The 22,714-nt window shown below is 45.9% G+C and overlaps 1 protein-coding gene across 4 annotated transcripts in view; it reads right to left on the reverse strand.

The window, feature by feature from the left end:
• The window catches only part of SMAP1 (small ArfGAP 1), a 220,853-nt gene that overhangs the window by 156,428 nt on the left and 41,711 nt on the right, over positions 1-22,714 (reverse strand). Inside the window, exon 1 of one of the 4 annotated variants that reach the window (XM_067011369.1) lies at positions 8,385-8,659. The exons of the other annotated variants lie outside the window; for them this stretch is intronic. Within the exon in view, the coding sequence (XP_066867470.1) occupies positions 8,385-8,595 (211 nt within the window). The 5' untranslated portion in view covers positions 8,596-8,659. Of the gene's footprint in view, positions 1-8,384; positions 8,660-22,714 lie in introns of those variants that run through there. 4 annotated transcript variants of the gene reach the window in all.

The following is a 22,714-nucleotide window of genomic DNA, read 5'->3' on the forward strand; positions in this document are numbered from 1 at the left end:
GAGAATGAGATTTCTGCCTTGTGCAGCTGGGTTCATGGTACTATCCCGAGGAACCTATAACGACGCCCTCTTTCCCACCAAGGCCAGTCTAAAGGAGTTCTCACCGGGGATACGACTTGTGCTTCACCCTTGCTACGACCTCTGCTGGAGACTCCTCCCGCCTCCTCTGTCTGGCTGATTTCACCCGTCTTTCAGGCTCTTTCCAGCTGTCACGTGTTCGTTCGTTTTATTCTCTCGGCCTGTAACACTCCCCCTCCCCTCCTACAGTCCTACAGCAACATCTAATCCTCGTCTGGGTTTCCGCATGAACCCTCCTTAAGTGGCTCCTGCCTTCATGGTGCTCAATCCTCAAAGGAAAGGCCTGCAAATGCATTTTTTTTTTTTTTTTTTTGCGGTATGCGGGCCTCTCACTGTTGTGGCCTCTCCCGCTGCGGAGCACAGGCTCCGGACGCGCAGGCCCAGCGTCCACGGCTCACGGGCTCAGTCGCTCCGCGGCATGCGGGATCCTCCCGGACCAGGGCACGAACCCGTGTCTCCTGCACCGGCAGGCAGACTCTCAACCACTGCGCCACCAGGGAAGCCCCTGCAAATGCATTTTGGTTCTAGCCTCTAACTTGAAAAATTAAGGAAGACACATCTGTGAAAACAAGAGGGCAGGGTTCCTGTGCCGTCTTGCCTCTGCCTGTAAAACCGTGTCAGATCATGTAGCTGGGTGACACTGGCCAGCGGCGATAACGACTCGTGTCCCTACGCAGCAGCCACAAGGTAACGCCGTGGTCGGGGAAAGTCGTCTGACAAGCCAGCCGCCAAACAAGTGCTCCTTGGTATGTGATTTTTAACATAAAAATAGATACGCTCCCAATCAACTTCCAGTACCAATTAGTCCCTTGTCAAACCTCATAAATGGCTAGTCGACCTCATTTTAGAAAAGGGCAGCTCTTCTGTGGGAAACTCATGGCAAGAAAAAGACAAAAATAAGTTTACTCCACCAAGCTATTTTCACGCGGGCCCTGGTGAGAGAGCAGGCATCTCAGGGAGGCACGCAACATAGAATTGTCTTCAGACGAATCTGAAGCTCTGATCAGCCAAATTCCTGTTGTACAGTAAACTAATCCCAAATACGAGCAGGGCGTTTGCAAACTCTTTCAGGTCTGCTGACCACAAAATAAATTTCCTGGAACAGCCAGTATGGTTAGACTGAGCTGAATAGAGAGAGAGAGAGAGAGAGAGAGAGAGAGAGAGAGAGAGAGAGAGAGAGAGAGAGAGAGAGAGAAACATTCCTAGTTAGCGTGGTCATTTGGGAAAATCTAAATGTGCTTCCAAATGACCTATTTACATTTAAATAGTTTGGAGATGACAGAAAGCTTATTATATCTGTCAGGGACCCTCAGCCTGTCTCCAGCCTGTGTTCCCTCCCGCACTGATTAAGTAATTCACCTATCATGCAATACCTGAATCTTTGCCTTTCTTCCCTGCTAAGAAATTCTCAGGCATTTCAATTGAGAGGCCGTATAACAGAAAATAAGTTCATAAAGGTAATTTCCTGTGAGGTTGGCCTTAGTGTTTTTTCACCTTCCAAGAATAATTTTTTTTTACGCACAGTGGTCTTAGTAACTAAGATTCAAATAGGTAAGTGGGTCACATTTTTCTGTGTTTGTTAAAAAGGGGGGAAAATGAGCGACAGGCAGAGAAATGGAATATAATTAAATTTAGTTTAGTTTTAGAAATATTTTAATTGCAATGAACTTTAATGAGGAATCTTCAGGTAGTTATATAGAATTACAAAAAAAAGTTGAAAACAACCTAAATGCCCCACCACAGGTAAATGGATAAATCATGTGTGACAGAGCAACACAGGGGCGATCATATAAATATTAAAATGATTTTTATGAAGAATTTATATAACACGTAAGTATATGATCACAAGTGCATTCTAATTCATTTGCTAGGAAAAATCTCTAAGAACACATATCAAAATGATAACAGCTTTGAAAGAAGGACCTGTGAGTCATCTGTTTCTCTATGTGACAAAATTTTCAAATTTTCAACAAAGAGCATATGCCAATTTTATAATTTGGAAAATTCTACTTTCACAAACAAAAATACATTTTTAAAATTCACATTTTAGAGATCATTTACTAAAACTAAATGTAACGACTATAGTACCTTTAAAAAGGCTTTACAGTGTACACCACACTTTTACACCGATTCTCTGTCATCTACAGCAGATGAGACCCTAGCACAGCACGGATTTACACGGAATACAATTAGCTTGACTCATATCGAGTCAAGCTAATTGTATTCCACTTTTTACAACATGGTATGAAACCCAGCAAATGTTTTGGCAGGAATAGGATAATTCCCAAATGTAATTTTCTTTATGACTGACTGTAAAATGAATAGTATAGCTGTAGTAAAAAAAAAAAAAAAAAAAAAAAACTTACAGAAATTATCATATTGAAAGTATTTGAAAGCCCTTGGAGAAAGTGCTCCATTCCCTTACTGATTCTCCAACTGACATTTTAAACCTTTAAAACTCTCCCTGGCGCCAACACTCAGAATCCACCCTGCGTCTATTCCCCCACAAGCCCCATTTTCTTGCCTCTAACTTTTCAGAAGGAAAAAAAAGAAACCAAGTATATGAGGCCTGGACTCCCTCATCATACCATCCTCATATACCCAGGTTCAGCGACATGATTTGTAGGACTCGATACAAAATGAAAATGCAGGGCCCCTAATTATGGAAAGCAAGAAAAGAAGTGCAGTTACAGGCACTAAAATATAAAGCTTTTTCCTTTAAAAATATTTTATGAATGACAATATATATTAGGAGTAATAGTGACGGGTGAATAAAAACATAAACTTAAATTGCAAAAAATAATATCTTTGGTATCATAACTGTATATAATACATGACAATATTTTATTAACGTGACATTCTAATCACAAGATTGTTCTGGCTTACTTTGCCACAAGTTCATTTACTAGGTGGGCACAATTTTTACTTTCAGCATCTTCATTTTCTTTTTTTGAATTTTCTTTTTTTTTTTTTTATACAGCAGGTTCTTACTCGTCATCCATTTTATACACATTAGTGTATACACGTCAATCCCAATCGCCCAATTCATCATACACACACACACACCCGCTTTCCCCCCTTGGTGTCCATACGTTTGTGCTCTACATCTGTGTCTCTGTTTCTGCCCTCAGCAGCTTCATTTTCAATTGCTATAATTGAAAGCAACATCAGTCGCTCTTTTCAAATGCAAGATTGCAAATTAACTTTTGCTAATTCTTCATTTTGAGAAGGATCCTTTTGCTGATGTAACTATTAGCTCTTAAGAGCATTTTAACAGATGGTGAAAAGATGCTCAACATCACTAATTATCAGAGAAATGCAAATCAAAACTGCAATGAGGTATCACCTCACACCAGTCAGAATGGCCATCATTAAAAAGTCTACAAATAACAAATGCTGGAGAGGGTGTGGAGAAAAGGGAACCCTCTTGCGCTGTTGGTGGGAATGTAAATTGATACAGTCACTATGGAGGACAGTATGGAGGTTCCTTAAAAACTAAAAACAGAACTACCATACGATCCAACAATCCCACTCGTGGGCCTATATCCAGACAAAACTCTAATTCAAAAAGATACATGCACCCCTGTGTCCATAGCAGCACTATTCACAATAGCCAAGACATGGAAGCAACCTAAGTGTCCACCGACAGATGAATGCGTGAAGAAGATGTGGTGCCTATATACAACAGAATACTACTTGTCCTTAAAAAAGAATGAAATAATGCCATTTGCAGCAACATGGATGGACCTAGAGATGATCATACTGAAGTCAGTCAGAAAGAGAAAGACAAATACCATATGATATCACTTATATGTGGAATCTAAAATAGGACACTAATGAACCCATCCACAAAACAGAAACAGAATCACGGACATAGAGAAGGGGGAGGGCGTTGGGGAGGGATGGATTGGGAGGTTGGGGTGAGCAGATGTGAGCTTTTATACATAGAATGGATAGACAACAAGGTTCTACTGTACAGCACAGGGAACTCTATTCAATGTCCTGTGATAAACCATAATGGAAAAGAATATAAAAAACGAATGTGTGTGTATACATACATACATACATATATATATATATATATATGACTGAATCACTTTGCTGTACAGCAGTAATTAACACAACATTGTAAATCAACTATACCTCAATTTAAAAAAGAGTATTTTATAAGCTATGACAACATTGAGATAAATTTCTGACAAATTATTTTGAAATGTAAATTTTAGTACATCTAGAGCTGGTGATTCTTGTGGGACAATTTTTCTAAAAAGTTTTAACCCTTCATACAAATCAGTTCTGTGTTAAGTCTGAATTTAATTGTAAATGTAAATTTATACCATGGAAATGTGCTTGGCAGTGCTGCAGTAGTTTTCCAACCCAGAAATTCTGAACTCCTAGAAATAATCCAATAACTCCCCAATGGGCTTTAATGCAAATCAGTGGATCGCTGCTGCCTGTCACGTCTGTGGGCTTGAACTTGAGCGTGCGCACACGGCCGCCAGGCATCCCTTCTCTGTTCGTGTGCGTGCTTCATGGTCCTGCTGGACTCCACACACGAGACGCAAGTTCAAAGAGAACGTTATGAAGAATTTGACTAATGAGAACCTACTATACAGCACAGGGAACTCCACTCAGTGCTGTGTGGTGACCTAAATGGGAAGGAAATCCAAAAACAGGGGATACATATATACATATGGCTGATTCACTTTGTTGTACAGCAGAAACTAACACAACATTGTAAAGCAACCGTACTCCAGTAAAAATTAATAATAAAAATAAATAAATAAATAAAGCCGTCAACGATGTGGTTTAATATTCTGACTTTGGAAAAGCAAAAACTCTATTCTCACTACAAATGGCTTTGAAATCAAAATTTAAAATCTGAATACTAATGATTCTTCCAAACATAAAAAAAGAAAAGAAAAAAGAATTTGAAAGTGGACAAGCCTACGGCTCCTGGTGAGCGTGACGCCGATGCAAAGCCACAGACCCCTGAAGCTGGCCCTGCTCCCACCTCCATGTTTACTGTCTCTGTCCAGCCTTCCTTCCTCCCTAATCCCAGCAGAAGCAACCTGTTTTCTGTCCAGCTCTTCTTCCTCTCTCCTGTTACTGAAAGACCTTCTCGATTAGGCATCTCCTTTCTCTCCAGCACTTTTAAATTTATTTTTAATATTTAAATTTAATTTAAATAAATTTAAATATTTTTAATTTAAATAAATTTAAATATTCTAAATTTAAATATTGTTCTTTGCTGAGACCTCCTAGATGCCTGTGAGCATGCTCAAATCTCCCCATCTCCAAACAGCTCTGTGGAGAAATACATGCCCACATTTCTCGTTCCCTGCAGGTACCGGAGCGCTGGACCGAGATCGGTGTCTTGGTCTTCTGACCTTTGCCTTGATCTGCCATCAGATTTCTACACTCACAACTTCACCCAAGTTTGTTGTGACCAAGGCCACCGAATGCTTCTTGACTGCCATAAAAAAAAAAAAACCCTTTAATCTCTCTGATGGACTGAATGTTGTCTCCCACAAATTCTTATGTTCGAGCTGCACCTCCCAACGTGATGGTGTTCAGAGGTGAGGCCTTTGGGAAGTGACTGGGTTTCGATGCTGGGGTTAGTGTTCTCCTACGAAGCAGAAGAGAAACCAGAGCTCGCTTGCACTCTGTCTCTGTCTGTCTCTGCCATGTGAGGACAAATCGAGAAGGCAAGTGTTTGCAGGCCAGTCAGAGGTCTCTCATCAGGAAGCAAGTCCACCAGCACCTGGATCTTGGCCTTCCCAGCCTCCAGAACTGAGGACTAGACGTCTGTTGACAAAGCCCCCAGTCCGTGGTGTTAGTTACAGCAGCCTGAGCTGACTGAGACAACCCTCGCCTTATTGACGATCACTCCCCTTCTGGAAGGTCCTCTCCTAATTTCCGAGACACCACCCCGCCTTGGTTCCCATCTTCCCTCCAGCCCTCTGACCCCCCAGGGGCTCCTTCCCTCCACACGTCCCTAGTATCACCTGCGAGGGTTTTTCTTCTCCCTTAGGCACCACTGCTGAGCAATTGCAGCACTCAGGCCGGAGCAAAGGGGGGCGGGTTCAAATAACTCCTCAGCCCAAGCCTCTCTCCAGCCCTCCTGACCCATAAAATGCACAACTTCCTGGCCATCTTCAGCGGGCTGTCCCTGGACCTGGCACAGTCTGCCTGGTAGAAACTCATCGCCCCTGCTCTACGTTTCCCACTCCTGCCCCATCCGCCATCCAGACCCACGCACAGCAGGACACTGAATCACCTGGACTCCCCTTTCCCCAGGCTCAGCGTTGCACCTAATCGATGCTGCATTTCTCCAGTTTCTTGGCTTTATCTTCTCTCTCTGTTTCGCAGGGTCTGCCTTACTCTGGGTCCTGGTCCTCCTTTTGCCCAACCCCTGTTCCAGGTGTGTGTCCTGCCTTCCTTACCTTCCACTCTGCTGTCAGAGTGATTTTTCCAACACACGTCTGCCTACGTCTCCCTTACTGATGACTTTTCAAGGATGCCTCATTGCCTGCAAAACTCGGGTCACACTCTCTCGCTAATAACAGGAGGCCTTCTGTGGTCTGGCCACTGTGCGTTTCTCCAGCCTCGTCCTGTACATTCCGTGCTCTGGCTGTGTTGAACTCCTCTCGGTCCTCCAAATAGGTCTGTTTATTCTTTCCCACTTTTATCTTCTTTTGCTTAGAAAGCTTCTCCGTGTTCCCTTACACCCTTATTTTCCTCCACACGCTCAGGGCTTATCAAATAGTGTATCACAGACCAACAGGGCACGAGATATGAAGCCATGCACTTTGGGGAAGTCAGGGAAGACCCGGGGGTGGCCCAGCATGGTAGAGATGGGCAGGTTTTCTAACACATCGGATGTGGGACGTGAGACCGAGGGCACTCAAGGATGACTTGAGGCTTCTGGCCTGAACAACTGGGAAGGTGGAGCTGCCATCAACCATGGCTGAGGAAGCCTGCATGGTCTGGGATAGGCCAAATCTGAGATGCAATTAAACACTCCAGCAGGAGGTGGGGCAGGAAGTTATAGATAAGCTTGGAATTCAGAAGACAGAGCTGCGTCAAAGCCAAAAGCTGGGAGTCAGAAGCATTTAAGGCCACCAGGCTGAATCAGATCACCGAGGGAATGAGTGGAGATTAAAAAGGAGACGTTCAAGGCCTGAGCTCTCTGATGTTCAGAAGTGAGATAGAAGAAAATCAGAAAACTTGAATGTTCTGGAAGTCGAGTGAAGACAAGGATGAGATAAGATGAAACCCCGATAGATGGAGTGAAATGGGGACTGAGAATAAATCATTAGACGTTGCAGTCTGGAATTATAGTGGGTGGTAAGGGAAGACTGAGTAGAGAGAGTTCCAGAGAAAATGTGAGCAAAAGACTTGGCCGCAGTGAATGCAGGGCAACTCTTTTAAGATTTTTTTTTTTTTTTCCTACACAGGGAAAGAGAGAAAGCACAGCAGTGGAGGCAGTTGGATTAAAAAAAAAATGGTGTTTATTAAGATGGGAGGAAGTACGGCATGTATTGTATAGTGAAAGAAAAGAAGAGAAGGAAAATGAAAGGCAGGGGCTGACACAGGAGCGGAGTGAGGGCCAGTGAAGGGCTTGCAGGGGCCGAGAGAAGGCAGGCCGGGACTCGGGCACTGGAGGAAATAAGCTGAAGCTGGAAGGCGGTGGCTGGAAAGTGGAGGGCTTGAAATGGAAGTCCCGGCGGCGCGGCAGCTTGATGCAAATGTTACCACGTACATGACGACCCGGGGTATCTAGGGTCTGGGGTGTGACGCGGGTAAGCGGAGGAAAAGGCCGCTGGACCAGCGGAGAGCAGGGACCCGGAGGCCGGAGCCTCGGAAGGGTGCTGCAGTCTCTGCCTTTCGTGGAAGGACTCACAGCGTGACAGTGACCGGGGGCTGAAACCTCCCCTCAGGACATCTCTCCCGCTCTCCAAGGGGGCTGTTTCTCAGCTCCGCCTCCCATGTTAGCTCAGCAGATGGCCCGCTTCTCGCTGCCCCGCGAACACTAAAGACGCCTGCAGAGGACCTGCAGACGCCCGCGCCCCAGCCGCGCGCGCTGCGCCCTCCGCCCGCCCGTGCGCCGGCCGGCAGCCCCGCGCGCCGCTCCGCAAGGCGGCCTTTGCACGCGGCCCGGACCCAGCCCCGCGCGCCCGGCCTCGTGCCCGCCCTTCGGCCGCCGCGCGAGCTCCTCCGCTCGGAACTCCAGGGCGTCCTGGCATCACTGCGCCCTCCTCCTCACCGCCCGCCTCTCTGCACTCACCCCCGCCCGGACTCACCCCCCAGAGGGCTGGCGGCGGTCTCATCCACGTGTTCAACCCAGCGCGCCTCGTACCGAGGCTCCCGGCGGCGTCTGATGGAGCGCATCGCGCCCGCGGTCTTCACACGCCTTCTTCGCGTGACTTCCGGGATGTCCCGCTCCCGTGGGCTTCTCCCCACGGATCCTCTAGGCGCAGCCCTTAGACGGCTCCTTTCCGCCATCATCCTCATTTCTGTGGTGACCTCACCTGGTGCCTGACTTAAGTATCATCTCTAGGCCTACGACTTGCAAACTTGTACCCCATCTGCATCCTCCCCTTGGACTGCCTGCTACCCATCTCCACTGGGGGTGCTAGTAGACGCCTCAAACTCAGTTATGTCCACAGTGGAACCCTGATTCCCTGCCCCCCAAACCTGCTCATGCTGCAACACCCCCTCGATGGGTAAGTGGCACCTCCATTCACCCGGATGCTCAGGTCAAACGCTGGACTCATCCTGGGTTCCCTTCTTTCTCTCACACCCAGTTTATCAGCAAACAAGGCCAACGTTACCTTGGGAATACATCACTTATCTGACCTTTCCTCAGCACCTTCACCCCATCACTGCAGACCACTGCTCTCCAATAGAAAGATAATGCGAGCCTCAGGCATATTTCTACATTTTCTAGCAGTCATATAAAGAAGCGAAAAAGAAGTAAGTGATCACAAATGTGGAAAACAAACTTATAGTTACCGGGGGGGAAGGGGAAAAAGATGAATTGGGAGACTGGGATTGACATACACACACCGCTATATATAAAATAGATAACTAATAAGAACCTACTGTACAGCACAGGGAACTCTACTCAATACTCTGTAATGGCCTGTATGGAAAAGAATCTTAAAAAGGGTGGATATATGTATACGTATGGCTGAGTCACTTTGCTGTACAGCAGAAACTAACACAACATTATAAATCAACTATATGATGACAAAAATTTAAAAGATAAAAAAATTAAAAATGAAAAAGTAGAAAACTCATTTTTTTTGCGGTACGCAGGCCTCTCACCGCCGTGGCCTCTCCCGTTGCGGAGCACAGGCTCCGGACGCGCAGGCGCAGCGGCCACGGCTCACGGGCCCAGCCGCTCCGCGGCACGTGGGATCTTCCCGGACCGGGGCACGAACCCGCGTCCCCTGCATCGGCAGGCGGACTCTCAACCACTGCGCCACCCGGGAAGCCCGAAAACTCATTTTTGCAATACATATGAACACGATAAAAAAAGAAGCAAGTGAAATCAATTTATTTATATATTTTATTTAACCATACATATCCAAATTTTTATTTCAATGCGTAATAAATATAAACATTATAAAAGAGATACTTTACATCATTTTTCAGCTGTCTTCCAGATCGCACATGTGTTTTATGCTTAAAGCACATCTCACTTTGGACCAACTACAGTTCAGGCGCTCTGTCGCTATATGGAACATGCGGCTGCCCTATTGAACGGTGCGTCATCTCGCATCTGGACACACTGGTTGTATTTTAATTGGTCTCCCAGCTTACATCACGCCTCTCCTCCGCTGCCCTCCCACAGGTATTCTCCCCTTGTCAGCAACAAGAATGATCCTTTAAAAATGTAAGCAAGGGATTTCCCTGGTGGCGCCGTGGCTGAGAGTCTGCCTGCCGATGCAGGGGACACGGGTTCGTGCCCCGGTCCGGGAAGATCCCACATGCCACAGAGCGGCTGGGCCCGTGAGCCGTGGCCGCTGAGCCTGCGCGTCCGGAGCCTGTGCTCCGCAACGCGAGAGGCCGCAACAGTGAGAGGCCCACGTACCGAAAAAAAAAAAAAAAAAAAATGTAAGCAAGGTCACGTCCGTGGCCTGCCCGGAACCCTCCAGTGAGTTCCATCGCAGTTAGAATAACGTCCAAATGCATCATCATTGCTTTAAAGCCCCACATGATCTGACCTCCTTCCCGGCCCCTCCTTGGGATCTTCGCTCCTACCACAGACCCCTCGTCACTCCTCGCCACCCCGCTGGCCCCCTGGCTGTTCTTCAGACGTAAACACGCATACTCTCCCCACCAGGGACTTTCACTTGCTGTTCTTCTGCTTGGAATTCTTTTCCCTCAGACCTTTCAGGGTTTACTCCCTCTTTTCATTCAGATCTCTGCTCAGATCAGCCCCAAAGTGGGGATTCCCCAAAACAGAACCTCTACCACTGGGCCTTCCTCCCTTGCTTTAGGTTTCTTCCTGGCATTTGACCCTGAAGGTCAGCACGACCTGACCTTGGTTTATGTATTTATTTGTTTGCTTAGTTAAGTCCCCACATTAGAATATAATCCCCAGGAGAACAGGGACCCGGCTCTGTTCGCTACATTCTGACTCATTTATCTGAGTTACAAGTAAGTACTCAATCAATGTCTATTGCATGAAGAGCTGAATTGAGAAAGAAAGACACGAAGCAGCACCCTGACATTCAGAGCTCGCCTGACACGGTTGGGCTGTGTTATATTCCAATCAGACAAAAAGCATCTCAGAGAACACCAGCCTCAGGCAAGCTTACTCTGAGATCACGATAAGATGGGACAAGTAAGACCACTTCATAATTTTGTCTAAGGACAGACAGAAGATCAATGAGCTGCCCCCGAATGCCCCTCTCTTGGACAAAGTGAGTGCCTGCTTCTTTACAAATTACAACTTTATCCTTCTTCTAGCCTGCCCTCCTTATAGATAAAGACTTGAGATACCCAATCACAGAACTGTCTTGCTTTCCGACAAGAACCAGTCTAGAGCGAAACCCCTTCTCCCCGTGCTTAGCCTGTCCCCCGCATCACTCAACCAAGGCGCTATACACTCTCTCTAACACTCTCTTATTGAGAAGCCCCGTGATTCTCCGTGGCGTATGGCCCCGCTCACAGCCATGAGTCATAAGCTCGACTTATTTCAACTTCAGCTGTGTTCCTGGTGGTCTTTGGTGGTGGGTGTTGACAGAAGGAAGGAATGATTGAACCTTTGCATCTGGAAATTATAGATGATCATTATTCTCTTACTTTTCTATTTTTTTCCCTGTATTTTCCAATGTTTCTGTAAAAACACAAGTAGTATTTTGGAATCAGGAAAATTTGAACACATTCAATTTTTAAATAACAGCTACTATATCAGACGCATACCTTCTTAAGAGATAGGAGATCTGCTTTTAAAGCCAACTATGACACTTCCTAGCTGAATAAACTTGGGAAATTTATTTAGCCTTTTTGGATCTCACTGCGAAAAGACAGGAACTATCTTTGAGCTCCCTCGTGGCTCTAAGAGCTTTAATTAAAATTCTTCCAAAGTAACTGTATTTAACTTGACATGGCAATATTCAGGAATGAGGCAGTGAGATGAGCGCTAAAATACGATCATGTGCCGATGTCTTCTACTTACTTTTCTTTGCATGATATTGGACATATTATTTGATCAATATTTTTTGAAGTATAGTTGATTTACAATGTTGTTAATTTCTGCTGTACTGCAAAGTGATTCAGTTATACATATATATACATTCTTTTTTTATATTCTTTTCCATTATGGTTTGTCACAGGACATTGAATGTAGTTCCCTGTGCTGTACAGTAGGACCTTGTTGTCTTCTATACATAATAGCTCACATCTGCTCACCCCAGCCTCCCGCTCCGTCCCTCCCCCACCCACCTCCCCCTTGGCAACCACAAGTTTGTTCTCTCTTGGACAAGTTATTTTATTAACTCGACTTCTTTAACCTTACCTGTAATTGATAAGTTGTAACATCCCCCCTTACATGGAGATTTCGGGGTGTCATTTTGTAAATACGTGTGTTTGGTGGCGTATCAGGCATGTTCACGCACCATCTCTGCTCAGCGGCACAGCTATGGGAGCCCAAGATGCTGCAGACACGAAGCTGCCCTCCCCTTAAGAGTCTCCAGCTACGGGGTGAGCGGGAGATGTCAACGGATGGTTGGAACATTGCATGATGCCCTCACTAAGAGATAAACTTCCCAGACTCAGGAGACGTTAAGTGTTGGGGGTGGGGGAGAGGTCTTCCAGAAGAAGAGTCACTGAGAATGTGAGGAAGGATGAGGAAAAGCAGACCTCGCTGGAGGAGGGTGTTCCACGCAGACAAAACCTTCACCAACATGAGAATAGCACGTCGGGTTCAAGGAGACACGAGCCAATTCGTGTTAGTGGAGTGGGGTGAGGGAAGCATTGGGAGGTCAGATCGGAACCCTTAGGGTGGTTTAGTCCACATTCCAGCTCAACGCGGGGATTTCTTCTAGACTCTCCGGCTGCACTTTCCAGTGTGGTCCCCTCTACCCTCATAGGGCTGTTTACATTACAATTACTTACAACAAAATAATTCAGTCCCTCAGTCACACCAGTCTGTTTCTAGGGCTCTTGCCCCTGTGGTAGGGGCTCGGGGCTCGGCAGGATGGACCTAGGACGTTTCCACCCTGCACGAGTCTCCTTCCATTAGAAGGCGCTGCTCCCAGTGAGCCTGACAGACGTCCCTTCATCTTTTTTTTTTTTTTTTTTAATTTATTTATTTTTGGCTGCTTTGGGTCTTCGTTGATGCACGCGGGCTTTCTCTAGTTGCGGAGAGCAGGGGCTACTCTTTGTTGTGGTGCACGGGATTCTCATTGCGGTGGCTTCTCTTGTTGCGGAGCACGGGCTCTAGGTGCGCGGTCTTCAGTAGTTGTGGCATGCGGGCTCAGTAGTTGTGGCTCGCGGGCTCTAGAGCGCAGGCTCAGTAGTTATGGCATGCGGGCTCAGTAGTTGTGGCTCGTGGGCTCTAGAGCGCAGGCTCAGTAGTTGTGGCACACGGGCTTAGTTGCTCCGTGGAGTGTGGGATCTTCCCGGACCAGGGCTCGAACCTGTGTCCCCTGCATTGGCTGGCGGATTCTTGACCGCTGTGCCGCCAGGGAAGCCCCAGATGTCCCTTCATCTTGCACCTCAGTGTCGGGAACCGGCTACTCTCCAAGACAGCACTTTCCATTTTCAGAGAGATCTACTTGCGAGAACATAATTTTAGATAATTTACCCCATGACGTGCCTCCCTCTGATTTCTGCATAGGGACCCTAGTCCTGTGGATGAACAGAACCCAAGTTTACACTTTCTTCCCCTTGGCGGCTCCCTGTCTAAGTTCAAACCGCTGTCCTGTGCTCCTCTCTCGTTCTCTTCCTCAGGCTCATCCGCCCCGTGCCTTCCGTGCTTCCGCCCGTGGCTGTTGCCACGTTCTCCCTGTCCTGGAGGCCCTCCTCCGTATCCCTCCTAGATGGTGTTCCCCCAGATTGAGCTCTTTATCTCGGTTGTGGTTTGATCAGCAGAAAACAGAACTACTACTTTCCTGTGCTCCGAGCGCTTTATTTCCACAAATGGAACCTAAGTTTATTTTGCCGTTTGGTTTTTTTTGAAGCATCTATCATTCTGTGGTGCGTACTAAGCTCATCAGCCACTAATATCCAGTCCCCACTTTCTTTTTAACACAAGTTCCTTTTCTAGTAAGTCTTCCTGAGCCTGCATCACACAAGAAACATCCCTTTTTAAACCTCTGTTTAATTTCTTGTTGCTGATGAAATTCTGTTATAGGAACACCAGAGAAGTGAGAAAACTCAGAAAGGTCAAAAATAATTAAGACATATCTTATGATTCATTATTCAAGTTGTCTCATAAGAATATTAAATCGGACATAAAAGAAAGTATAAAAAAGACAAATGATGGGCTTCCCTGGTGGCGCAGTGGTTGAGAATCCGCCTGCCGATGCAGGAGACACGGGTTCGTGCCCTGGTCCGGGAAGATCCCATATGCCGCGGAGCAACTAAGCCCGTGAGCCGTGGCCGCTGAGCCTGCGCGTCCGGAGCCTGTGCTCCGCAACGGGAGAGGCCACAACAGTGAGAGGCCCGCGTACCGCAAAAAAAAAAAAAAAAAAAAAAAAAAAAAAAAAAAAAAAGACAAATGATAACCTTCGGGATAAAATGGTAATAAAATTACCATTTGAAACTGGGCTTGTTCTTTCCAATAAATGACTCGTAGACCGTTCTTAATGCATGTGCTGAATTATTAAGCAATACCTTTTGCCATACTAATACCTCGGTAATGCATAACAGCTTTGGGTCCTCTTTGGAGACACGCGGGTGTGTGTGAGTGCCCGCCTGCCAACTGCACGGGAAGGCACACGTGTGTCCCCCTTCCTGCCTCTGAGCGGGGCCCTCGGGAACCGGGCCGGGCCGACTCTGATCCACCCGCAGTCCTTACCTGATGGAAGAAAACTCCCCTTCATTCCTCTCCTTTGGGCTCACGTGTGGAAAGGGCCCTCCTGACCCTTAATCTGGGTTCTGAGTTATTAACATTGCCCTTTGATCCCCGCTCGTCTTTACCCGCCTTTGAAATGGCAATTTCCCCAAAGCAAGATGGCGTGGGGGGGGGTTGCCGTGACAGCGGTGAGCCTCTGAGGTCACTGTCCTTTCTGTTCCTCCGATCTTAGCCTGAGTGTTTCTGCCCCGCGGCCCTGAAGTCGCCCCGCACGTGTCAGGACAGTTTCAACTTACACACGTCAGTGACCAGCTGTCCCCACGTGTTCTGAGCCAGCCGGTCCCCGGGGGCTGTCTTCTTGACTCCAGAAAGCTGACAGCTGAGTATCGGGCTATTCCTTTTGGGGGTGTTTTCAACGTGCCCTACAGGTGCTGAGCAGTGGCCGTGATAAATAACCCCTTAGACGTGATCAGTCTCTCCTTATCCATCCCTCACTGGTTCCCTGCAAACCCTCAGGAGACCAGTGGGGCAGAAGTAACAGCCCCCCATTCCGTAGGAGGAATCTTAGATTGCAGGAGACAAGGTGAGTTGCTCAAGATCACACGGAAAGGAAGCGGTCAGCCGGGATTCAAACAGCCTGAAACAAACAGCAAGGGACTTTCTACTCCACCTCGATGCCTTCTCTGCGCTGAGGAAGGGGGCATGCCTCTAAAACTCTCCCACAGGCTTCAAGATGCTCGCCTTTGCAGACGATCCACTTCGTCTTGCAAAGAAATAACCAGACTTATCCTATGGTACATTCTGATGTCTAAACCTCTGGCAACAAAATTAAACACGTGGTTTACAAAATACGCAGCAGTACCTAAGTCTCAAATCACATGAACAACCATTTTCTAATGGTCATACCTCAATTCACAGTGGATTCCTGACGATTCTCTACTGAACGGTATAATGCATAATGATGATATAATAGAATTTGGGGTCTGGAAGGGATTTTCATCTTTTAAGTCTTTTAAAATGGGCTCTTTTTAATTGAAAAGGTAATACATGCATATACGGTAAGAATTCAAATACGGTAAGAAGGTATATGCCTTCTTATTTACAGGTATACTTGTATACTTTCTTCGCCCATTTGCATTTTCTTACCCTATTTCAATATTTGAAAGAAAAAAAAAACATTTTTAACACCTCCTCCCCTCGAGCTCCATTCCCCACTCCTCCTCCACAGAGCAATGACAGACACCCCGCAGCCCAGGCCGAGGCCGTCCAGGCACAGATCATGACCACAGACGGGAGCAAGTGAGCTGCACACACTGTCCTGTGTCCTGCGTTTTTCACTTAACAGCATATCCTGGAGGCTGTCATTTAGCAGGACTACACAGTATTCCACAGTACAATTCATTCAACCAGTCCTAATGACAAAATTTGGGGGTAGCGGACTATATTCAGCCTTTTGCTATTATAACAATAACACAGTCATAACCTTACATACATCTTAAATAAAGGCGGAATTGCTGGGCCAATGTGCATGCAAATATTTTCAGGGGACCCTTTTATTATTGTAACGTCACCTTCTTTGTCTAGTTTAAAGGTTTTTTCTATAAATTCGATCTTGTCTGATAATAGTATTGGGATCTCTATTTTCTTTTTGTGTGAATTTGTTTGATATATCTTTGACCATTCTTTTACTTTCAAATTGAGTCGCTTTTTTAATGTGTGTGTCCTGTTCGGTGCTTAGTTTTAGGTTTTGCTTTGTAATCTCAACTGATTTTTTAAAATTAATTAATTAATTTATTTATTTATATTTTGCTGCCTTGGATCTTCGTTGCGGTGCACGGGCTTCTCGTTGCGGTGGCTTCTCTTGTAGCGGAGCACCGGCTCTAGGTGCGTGGGCTTCAGTAGTTGTGGCTCGCGGGCTCTAGAGCGCGGGCTCAGTAATAGTGGTGCAATGGCCTAGTTTCCCTGCCTCATGTGGGATCTTCCCGGACCAGGGCTTGAACCCATGTCCCTGCATTGGCAGGCGGATTCTTAACCACTGTGCCACCAGGGAAGTCCGAAATTGATATTATTATCCTTTAATAAGCGAGTCTATCCATTTTACTTTAGTTCTATCATCCAACTTTGTTATGTTTTCAGTTTTTACTGCTTCATGTTTTACTTCCTTGCTTCTCAAAAATCTTCTCCCAAAAAAAAACTCAGGAAAGATAACAAGAAACTAATGACATTGATCATGATGATGCATGGAACTTGGGTGGGAACAATGAAAGAATAAGAGAGGGAACAACACTTTTCTGGGTATAACATGTATAGTTTTTGTTCTGGAAACATAAAAGTTTTAAATATTCAAAACTAAAATTACATCAGTAAGGATTTGGATACAACTCTAAAATTGAATATAAACAGAAACAAATTAACCTTGTTGTATTTCAAATAAACATCATAACTTCAGAGAAAAAAATAAATGAATCCAGGTAATTTTGAACACAGTCTTTTACCCTCTGTAAAAATAAAAAAGAAATGCCAACAGGTCTTAAACTCTGTAATTGGTTGGAAACTTCAGTATTTAAAGAAATTTTTCACTTTAATAAACACATATTTTTTAAAAACCCAGCTTAAGATATAAGTCACGACCATACAATTTACCCTTTAATGTAAACAATTAAATGGTGTTCAGTCACTTATAGTCACAGAGTTGTACCACCATCATCAGAATCAATTTAGAACATTTCCATCGCCCCCAGAAGAGACCCAATAGCACATACTCCTCATTCTCCCCACCACCCCAATCTCCCTTCTAGCCTTAAACACTGATGTTTGTCTCTGTAGATTTTATTCTGGACATTTCATATAAATGGAACCCTACAACATGTGACCTTCTGTTACTGGCTTCTTTCTTGTAGGATAGTGTTTTCAGGGTTCATCCATGCTGTAGCAGGTATCAGTACTTCTGTATCTACCGTGGTATATCTATCCATTCATCAAATTGGATATTTGGGTTGCTCCCACTTTTGGGGGCAGTTGTGCCCACTATTTAAATTGTTAAATAGAAGTGAGAGCAGATATCCTTATTTGTTCATGATTTTTCACCATTAATTCTGGGCCAAGTATTGAAGTGGATCCCTGAATCTCAGACCTCCCCACCCATCATGTCAAACGCGGCTCATTTTTTAGTAAGATCTGCTTCACATACAGATCAATAAGAAAAAGATGCCTCAACAGAAATAAAATGAAAGTCTGGGCAAAAGACATGGAGAAAACAAAACAAAACAAATAAACAGTGATAAACATAGAAATGCTCTACCTGCTTAGAAATCAGTTAAGAGCAAACTAAAGTGCCATGCTTGCTAGCCTAATTAGCAGAAATCTAAAATATAACAATTATGTTATGAAGAATGCTGCTATGGCTATTTATTTAGAGGTTTTTGTGTGACATGCTTTCATTTCAGTTGCTGGGTCATACGGTAATTATGTTAAACTGTTTACTATTTTGAGGAACATTTTTTCAAAGCAGCTCCACCATTTTACATTCCTACAGCAGTGTATGAGGTTTGCAATTTCTCCACATCCTCTCCAACACTTGCTATTGTCTACTTTTTATTATAGCCATCACAGTATATGTGAAGTGGCGTCTCACTGTGGTTTTGATTTGCATTTCCGTAATGGTCAATGATGTTGAGCATCTCTCCACATCCTCATTGGTCATTTGTATATGTTCTTTGGAGAAACGTGCATTAAGATCCTTTGCCTATTTGTATTTTTATTATTACTATTGTAAAGTTTTTTAAACAGTGATTTTTAAAAATTAATTAATTGATTTATTTATTATTTTTGGCTGCATTGGGTCTTCATTGCCGCACGTGGGCTTTCTCTAGTTGCGTCGAGCAGGGGCTACTCTTCGTTGCGGTGTGCGGGCTTCTCACTGCAGTGGCTTCTCTTGTGGCGGAACACGGGCTCTTGGCGCGCGGGCTTCAGTAGTTGTGGCACGCAGGCTCAGTAGTCGTGGCTCACAGGCTCTAGAGCGCAGGCTCAGTAGTTGTGGTGCACGGGCTTAGTTGTTCCGCGGCATGTGCGATCTTCCCGGACCAGGGCTCCCTGTATTTTTATTATTGAGTTAAGTTGTTCCTTATATATTTTGGACATAAGTCCTTTGCCAGATATATGCATTCCGAATATTTTTTCCCATTCTGTGGATGTCATTTACTTCCATGATGTTTTCCTTTGAAACACAAAAGTTTTAAATTTTGATGAAGTCCAGCTTTTCTTTTGGTGTCATATCTAAGAAACCATTCATTGCCTAACCCAAGGTCGTGAAGATGTACTCCTAGGCTTTCTTCTAAGAGCTTTAATGGTTTTAGCTCTTACATTTAGGTCTGTGATCAATTTTGAGTTAATTTTCTGTATACGTTATAAGGAACAGGTACAACTTTATTCTTTCGCGTGTGGATATCCAGTTGTCCCAGCACCATTTCTTGAAAATGATTCTTTCTCCACTGAATTGTCTTGCTATCATTGTCAGAAATCAGTTGACCATGTGAGGGTTATTTCTGATCTCTTAATTCTATCCCTTTGATCTATATGTCTATCCTTATGCCAGTACCACAGTCTTGATTACTGCAGCTTTTAGTAAGTTTTGAAATCAGGAAGCATGGATCCTCCGACTTTGTTTTGTCTTATTTTTAGTTGCTTTGGCTTGTCTGGGTCTCTTGCATTTCCACTGGGATTTTGCAATCAGCTTGTCAACTTATTAAAAAAAGACAGATGGGGCTTCCCTGGTGGCGCAGTGGTTGAGAGTCCGCCTGCTGATGCAGGGGACACGGGTTCGTGCCCCAGTCCGGGAGGATCCCACATGCCGCGGAGCGGCTGGGCCCGTGAGCCATGGCCGCTGGGCCTGCGCGTCCGGAGCCTGTGCTCCGCAAAGGGAGAGGCCACAACAGTGAGAAAAAAAAAAAAAAAAAAAAGACAGATGATATTTTGAGAGAGTTTGTATCGAACCTATAGATCAATTTGGGGAGTATTGCCACATTGAAAGCATTAAGTCTTCCAGTGCATGAATGGGGATGTCTTTCCATTTGTTGAGGTCTTTCTCAGTTTCTATCAACAATGTTTTGCAGTTCTCAGAGCAGTTTTCACTTCCTTTCAAAAATTTATTCCTGAGTACTCTATTCTCTTTGATGCTATTGTAAATAAAGGTGTTTCCTTGATGTCATTTTGGTTTGTTCATTGCTAACATAAAAATACAATTGATTTTTGTATATTGATCCTGTAGCCTTCAACCTTGCTGGACTTGTTCATTAGTTCTCATAGTTTTTTAGTAGATTCCTTCAGATTTTCCATGTACATGATCATATCCTCAGCAAACAGAGATAACTCTCTGTCTTACTTTCCAAGTTGGATGACTTTTATCTCTTTTTCTTGCTTAGTTGCCCTGTCTAGAACTTCCGGGGCGATACAGAATAGAAGGGGCAGAGCTGACATGCTGGTCTTATTCCTGATCTTAGGGGGAAAGCACTCGGTCTTTGACCATGAGTATGATGTTAGCTGTGGGTTTTCACAGATTAATGCTAAAGTATTCGGGATAACAGGCATCGTATCTGCAATTTACTCTCTCAAAGGGTACAGCAAGTGCAACAGCGATACGTGTGTGTGCTTGCGCGTGCACTTATGGGGAAAGAGAGAGATAGCAGAGAGTGAATATGATAAGGTCGCTGTGGTACAAGGTTAACACTGGGGAGTTCTAGAGAGCCACTCTCTTCAGTCTGTTTTTCCTGAGCCCTTCTTTCCAAGTGAAAGAAATTACTGGGTGCCATTTTATCCATCTAGAGATATAAGCCATGCGTTTGACAGCCATATCCTTGGTCTAATCCTTGCTGCAAACTTAGTACTTCTCTCATTTTCATCTTTTATTATTTGCAGTTGAGTAGCAGCTGCCTCTCTCAGTGCTACGAGTTCTGAATTTCTGGATTGTCTGTTCCCTTTTCTTCCTGCTTATGAAGTAGCCAGTCGTCCCTGAACCCATCCATTTTGTGGTGATTTGTGAAATGCGGCAAATATTAACCAATCCCTTCCCCTAAAATCGCAAGTCCAGAGACACAGCATCTGCCTTCCCAGTTCTCCAAGGCAACAGTGTATTTTGCCACAGCATAACACGGATCACCATTTATCCTCAAAATGTTTCCATCTGGCCAGTGGGAGACCTTTGTTTTGAAGCTGGCGCCTGTGTTCTTCTCTTTACTAGTCTTTGAACACAGCCTTACTTTCTGACAAAACTAGATTTTCCAGGCTCGTCTTGTTCTTTCCCTGTCCCAGCCTTTTCTCCAAGAATAATTCCCTGCTCAGCTAGGAAAATAACATATAACATACACACACACATATATGAATATATACAACATTTAAAAATCTATCCAAGCTGGCTTGAGAGCATTACATATGCATACATATGTATATCGCTAGCAGGGAGAATTATCCTATGGATTCCTTTTTGTAACTCTAAGAAAATGTGTACAGACCAAGTAAAAGTAACAGTCTTTTTTTTTTTTTTTTTTTTTTTTTGTGATATGCGGGCCTCTCACTGTTGTGGCCTCCCCCGTTGCGGAGCACAGGCTCCGGACGCGCAGGCTCAGCGGCCATGGCTCACGGGCCCAGCCGCTCCGCGGCATGTGGGATCTTCCCAGACCGGGGCACGAACCCGTGTCCCCTGCATTGGCAGGCGGATTCTCAACCACTGCACCACCAGGAAGCCCTAACAGTCTATTTTTATTTTTATAATTTTAGCGTATCCTGTTTTCAAGCTAATGTTACCACTCTCACAAACTGAGATTTAATTCTGCTTGGAGTTAATGAATGTGCTGGTTTGGACTGGTAATTTGCCGTTCAAATTTGAGAACCTTCACAACATCTTAACGAACGCTAGTGAAAGCATAGTTTCCAAACCGTGTGCAGAAACAGCAAGGCGTTCTTCGTATCAGTTCTGCAGATAAATAAATACGTCAATCTTTCACTTGGAAAGGGCTACTTCACAATCACAGGAAAAAATCCGTAAGCTAGAACCCAGGCCAATGTCCGAAAGCCCCCTGGAAGGTGGACGGGCCAGCAGCTTGCTGGTGGACAAGGCTTCCCCGGCTGGTAGAGGTCAGCCCTCTGGCCCGGCCATGGACCCCTGAGGAAGGACGGCTGAGTGGCCCTAGGGAGGCTGCTTTGGTGGGTTGTGCCCCTTTATCCTCCCGCTGGAGGGTGGGAGACCGCCGAGGTCCTGTGCTTCCATGCTCACCCTCTCTGAGCCAGGGGCCAAGTTCTACGATGCTCCGACATCAGGTTACTTATTTCCTTAAGACAGACGGTCCACCTCGATCAGAAATCTCATCTCCCAGGCATGCGACGAGCCTGGGCTCCTGGCTGCAGGAACCGGAGGGAGGCCTCACGTGTGGCGCCTGTTCGCCTTCAGTCACCGTGGCTTCGCAAGCGCCTCTGAGGCAGAGAGCTTGCGGAAGGAACATCATCAGTATGAATATAAACGACTTAATCTGCTACCGGTCCTTGTGGGCCTTGGCCGTCTCGGCTGTATCACGCACGGGCAGGGTCCTGTTCTGAGCTCCGACGGGGAGCTGGGGTGCCCCGGGGAGGGAGCGCAGGCAGCCGCGGGCCGGGCCACGGGGCGAGCTCCCCACCGCCGCGCACCTGGGCCGCGCCCTCCAGCCTGCGCCCGGGGCAGCGCGTGGCGTCCGGGGCAGCGCGTGGCGCCTGCGACGCGGGCGGGGCGGAGGCTCCCGGGGGCCTCCGTGCGCGCGCCACGGAGAGTCTGTCCGCCTTCTCGGTCACCACTGCGGGACGGGCGGCCGGCGTGGGGAAGCTCGAAGGCGCTGTCCCAACCGCAGCGTCTCAGGCCACGCCGCGACCCTCACGCTCCCAGCCCTTCCTCCCTTGGGGTGGCCGCCCCGAGGCTGAAGGGAGGAGTGGAAAGGTTTGCAACTGCCCAGTCACCATCAAAATCACCAGGGGGAAGGAGGGCTGGTCCTCCCCTCTCACCAGCTACCAGTTCTCAGGAATGCGAACCACACGTGGCTTGGCAGCAATGACATTTTCTAACATTTTTACTGGAGGACG

The sequence above is a fragment of the Kogia breviceps genome, chromosome 13 (genome assembly GCF_026419965.1).
Source record: "Kogia breviceps isolate mKogBre1 chromosome 13, mKogBre1 haplotype 1, whole genome shotgun sequence".
In the NCBI taxonomy this organism is placed as follows: domain Eukaryota; kingdom Metazoa; phylum Chordata; class Mammalia; order Artiodactyla; family Physeteridae; genus Kogia; species Kogia breviceps.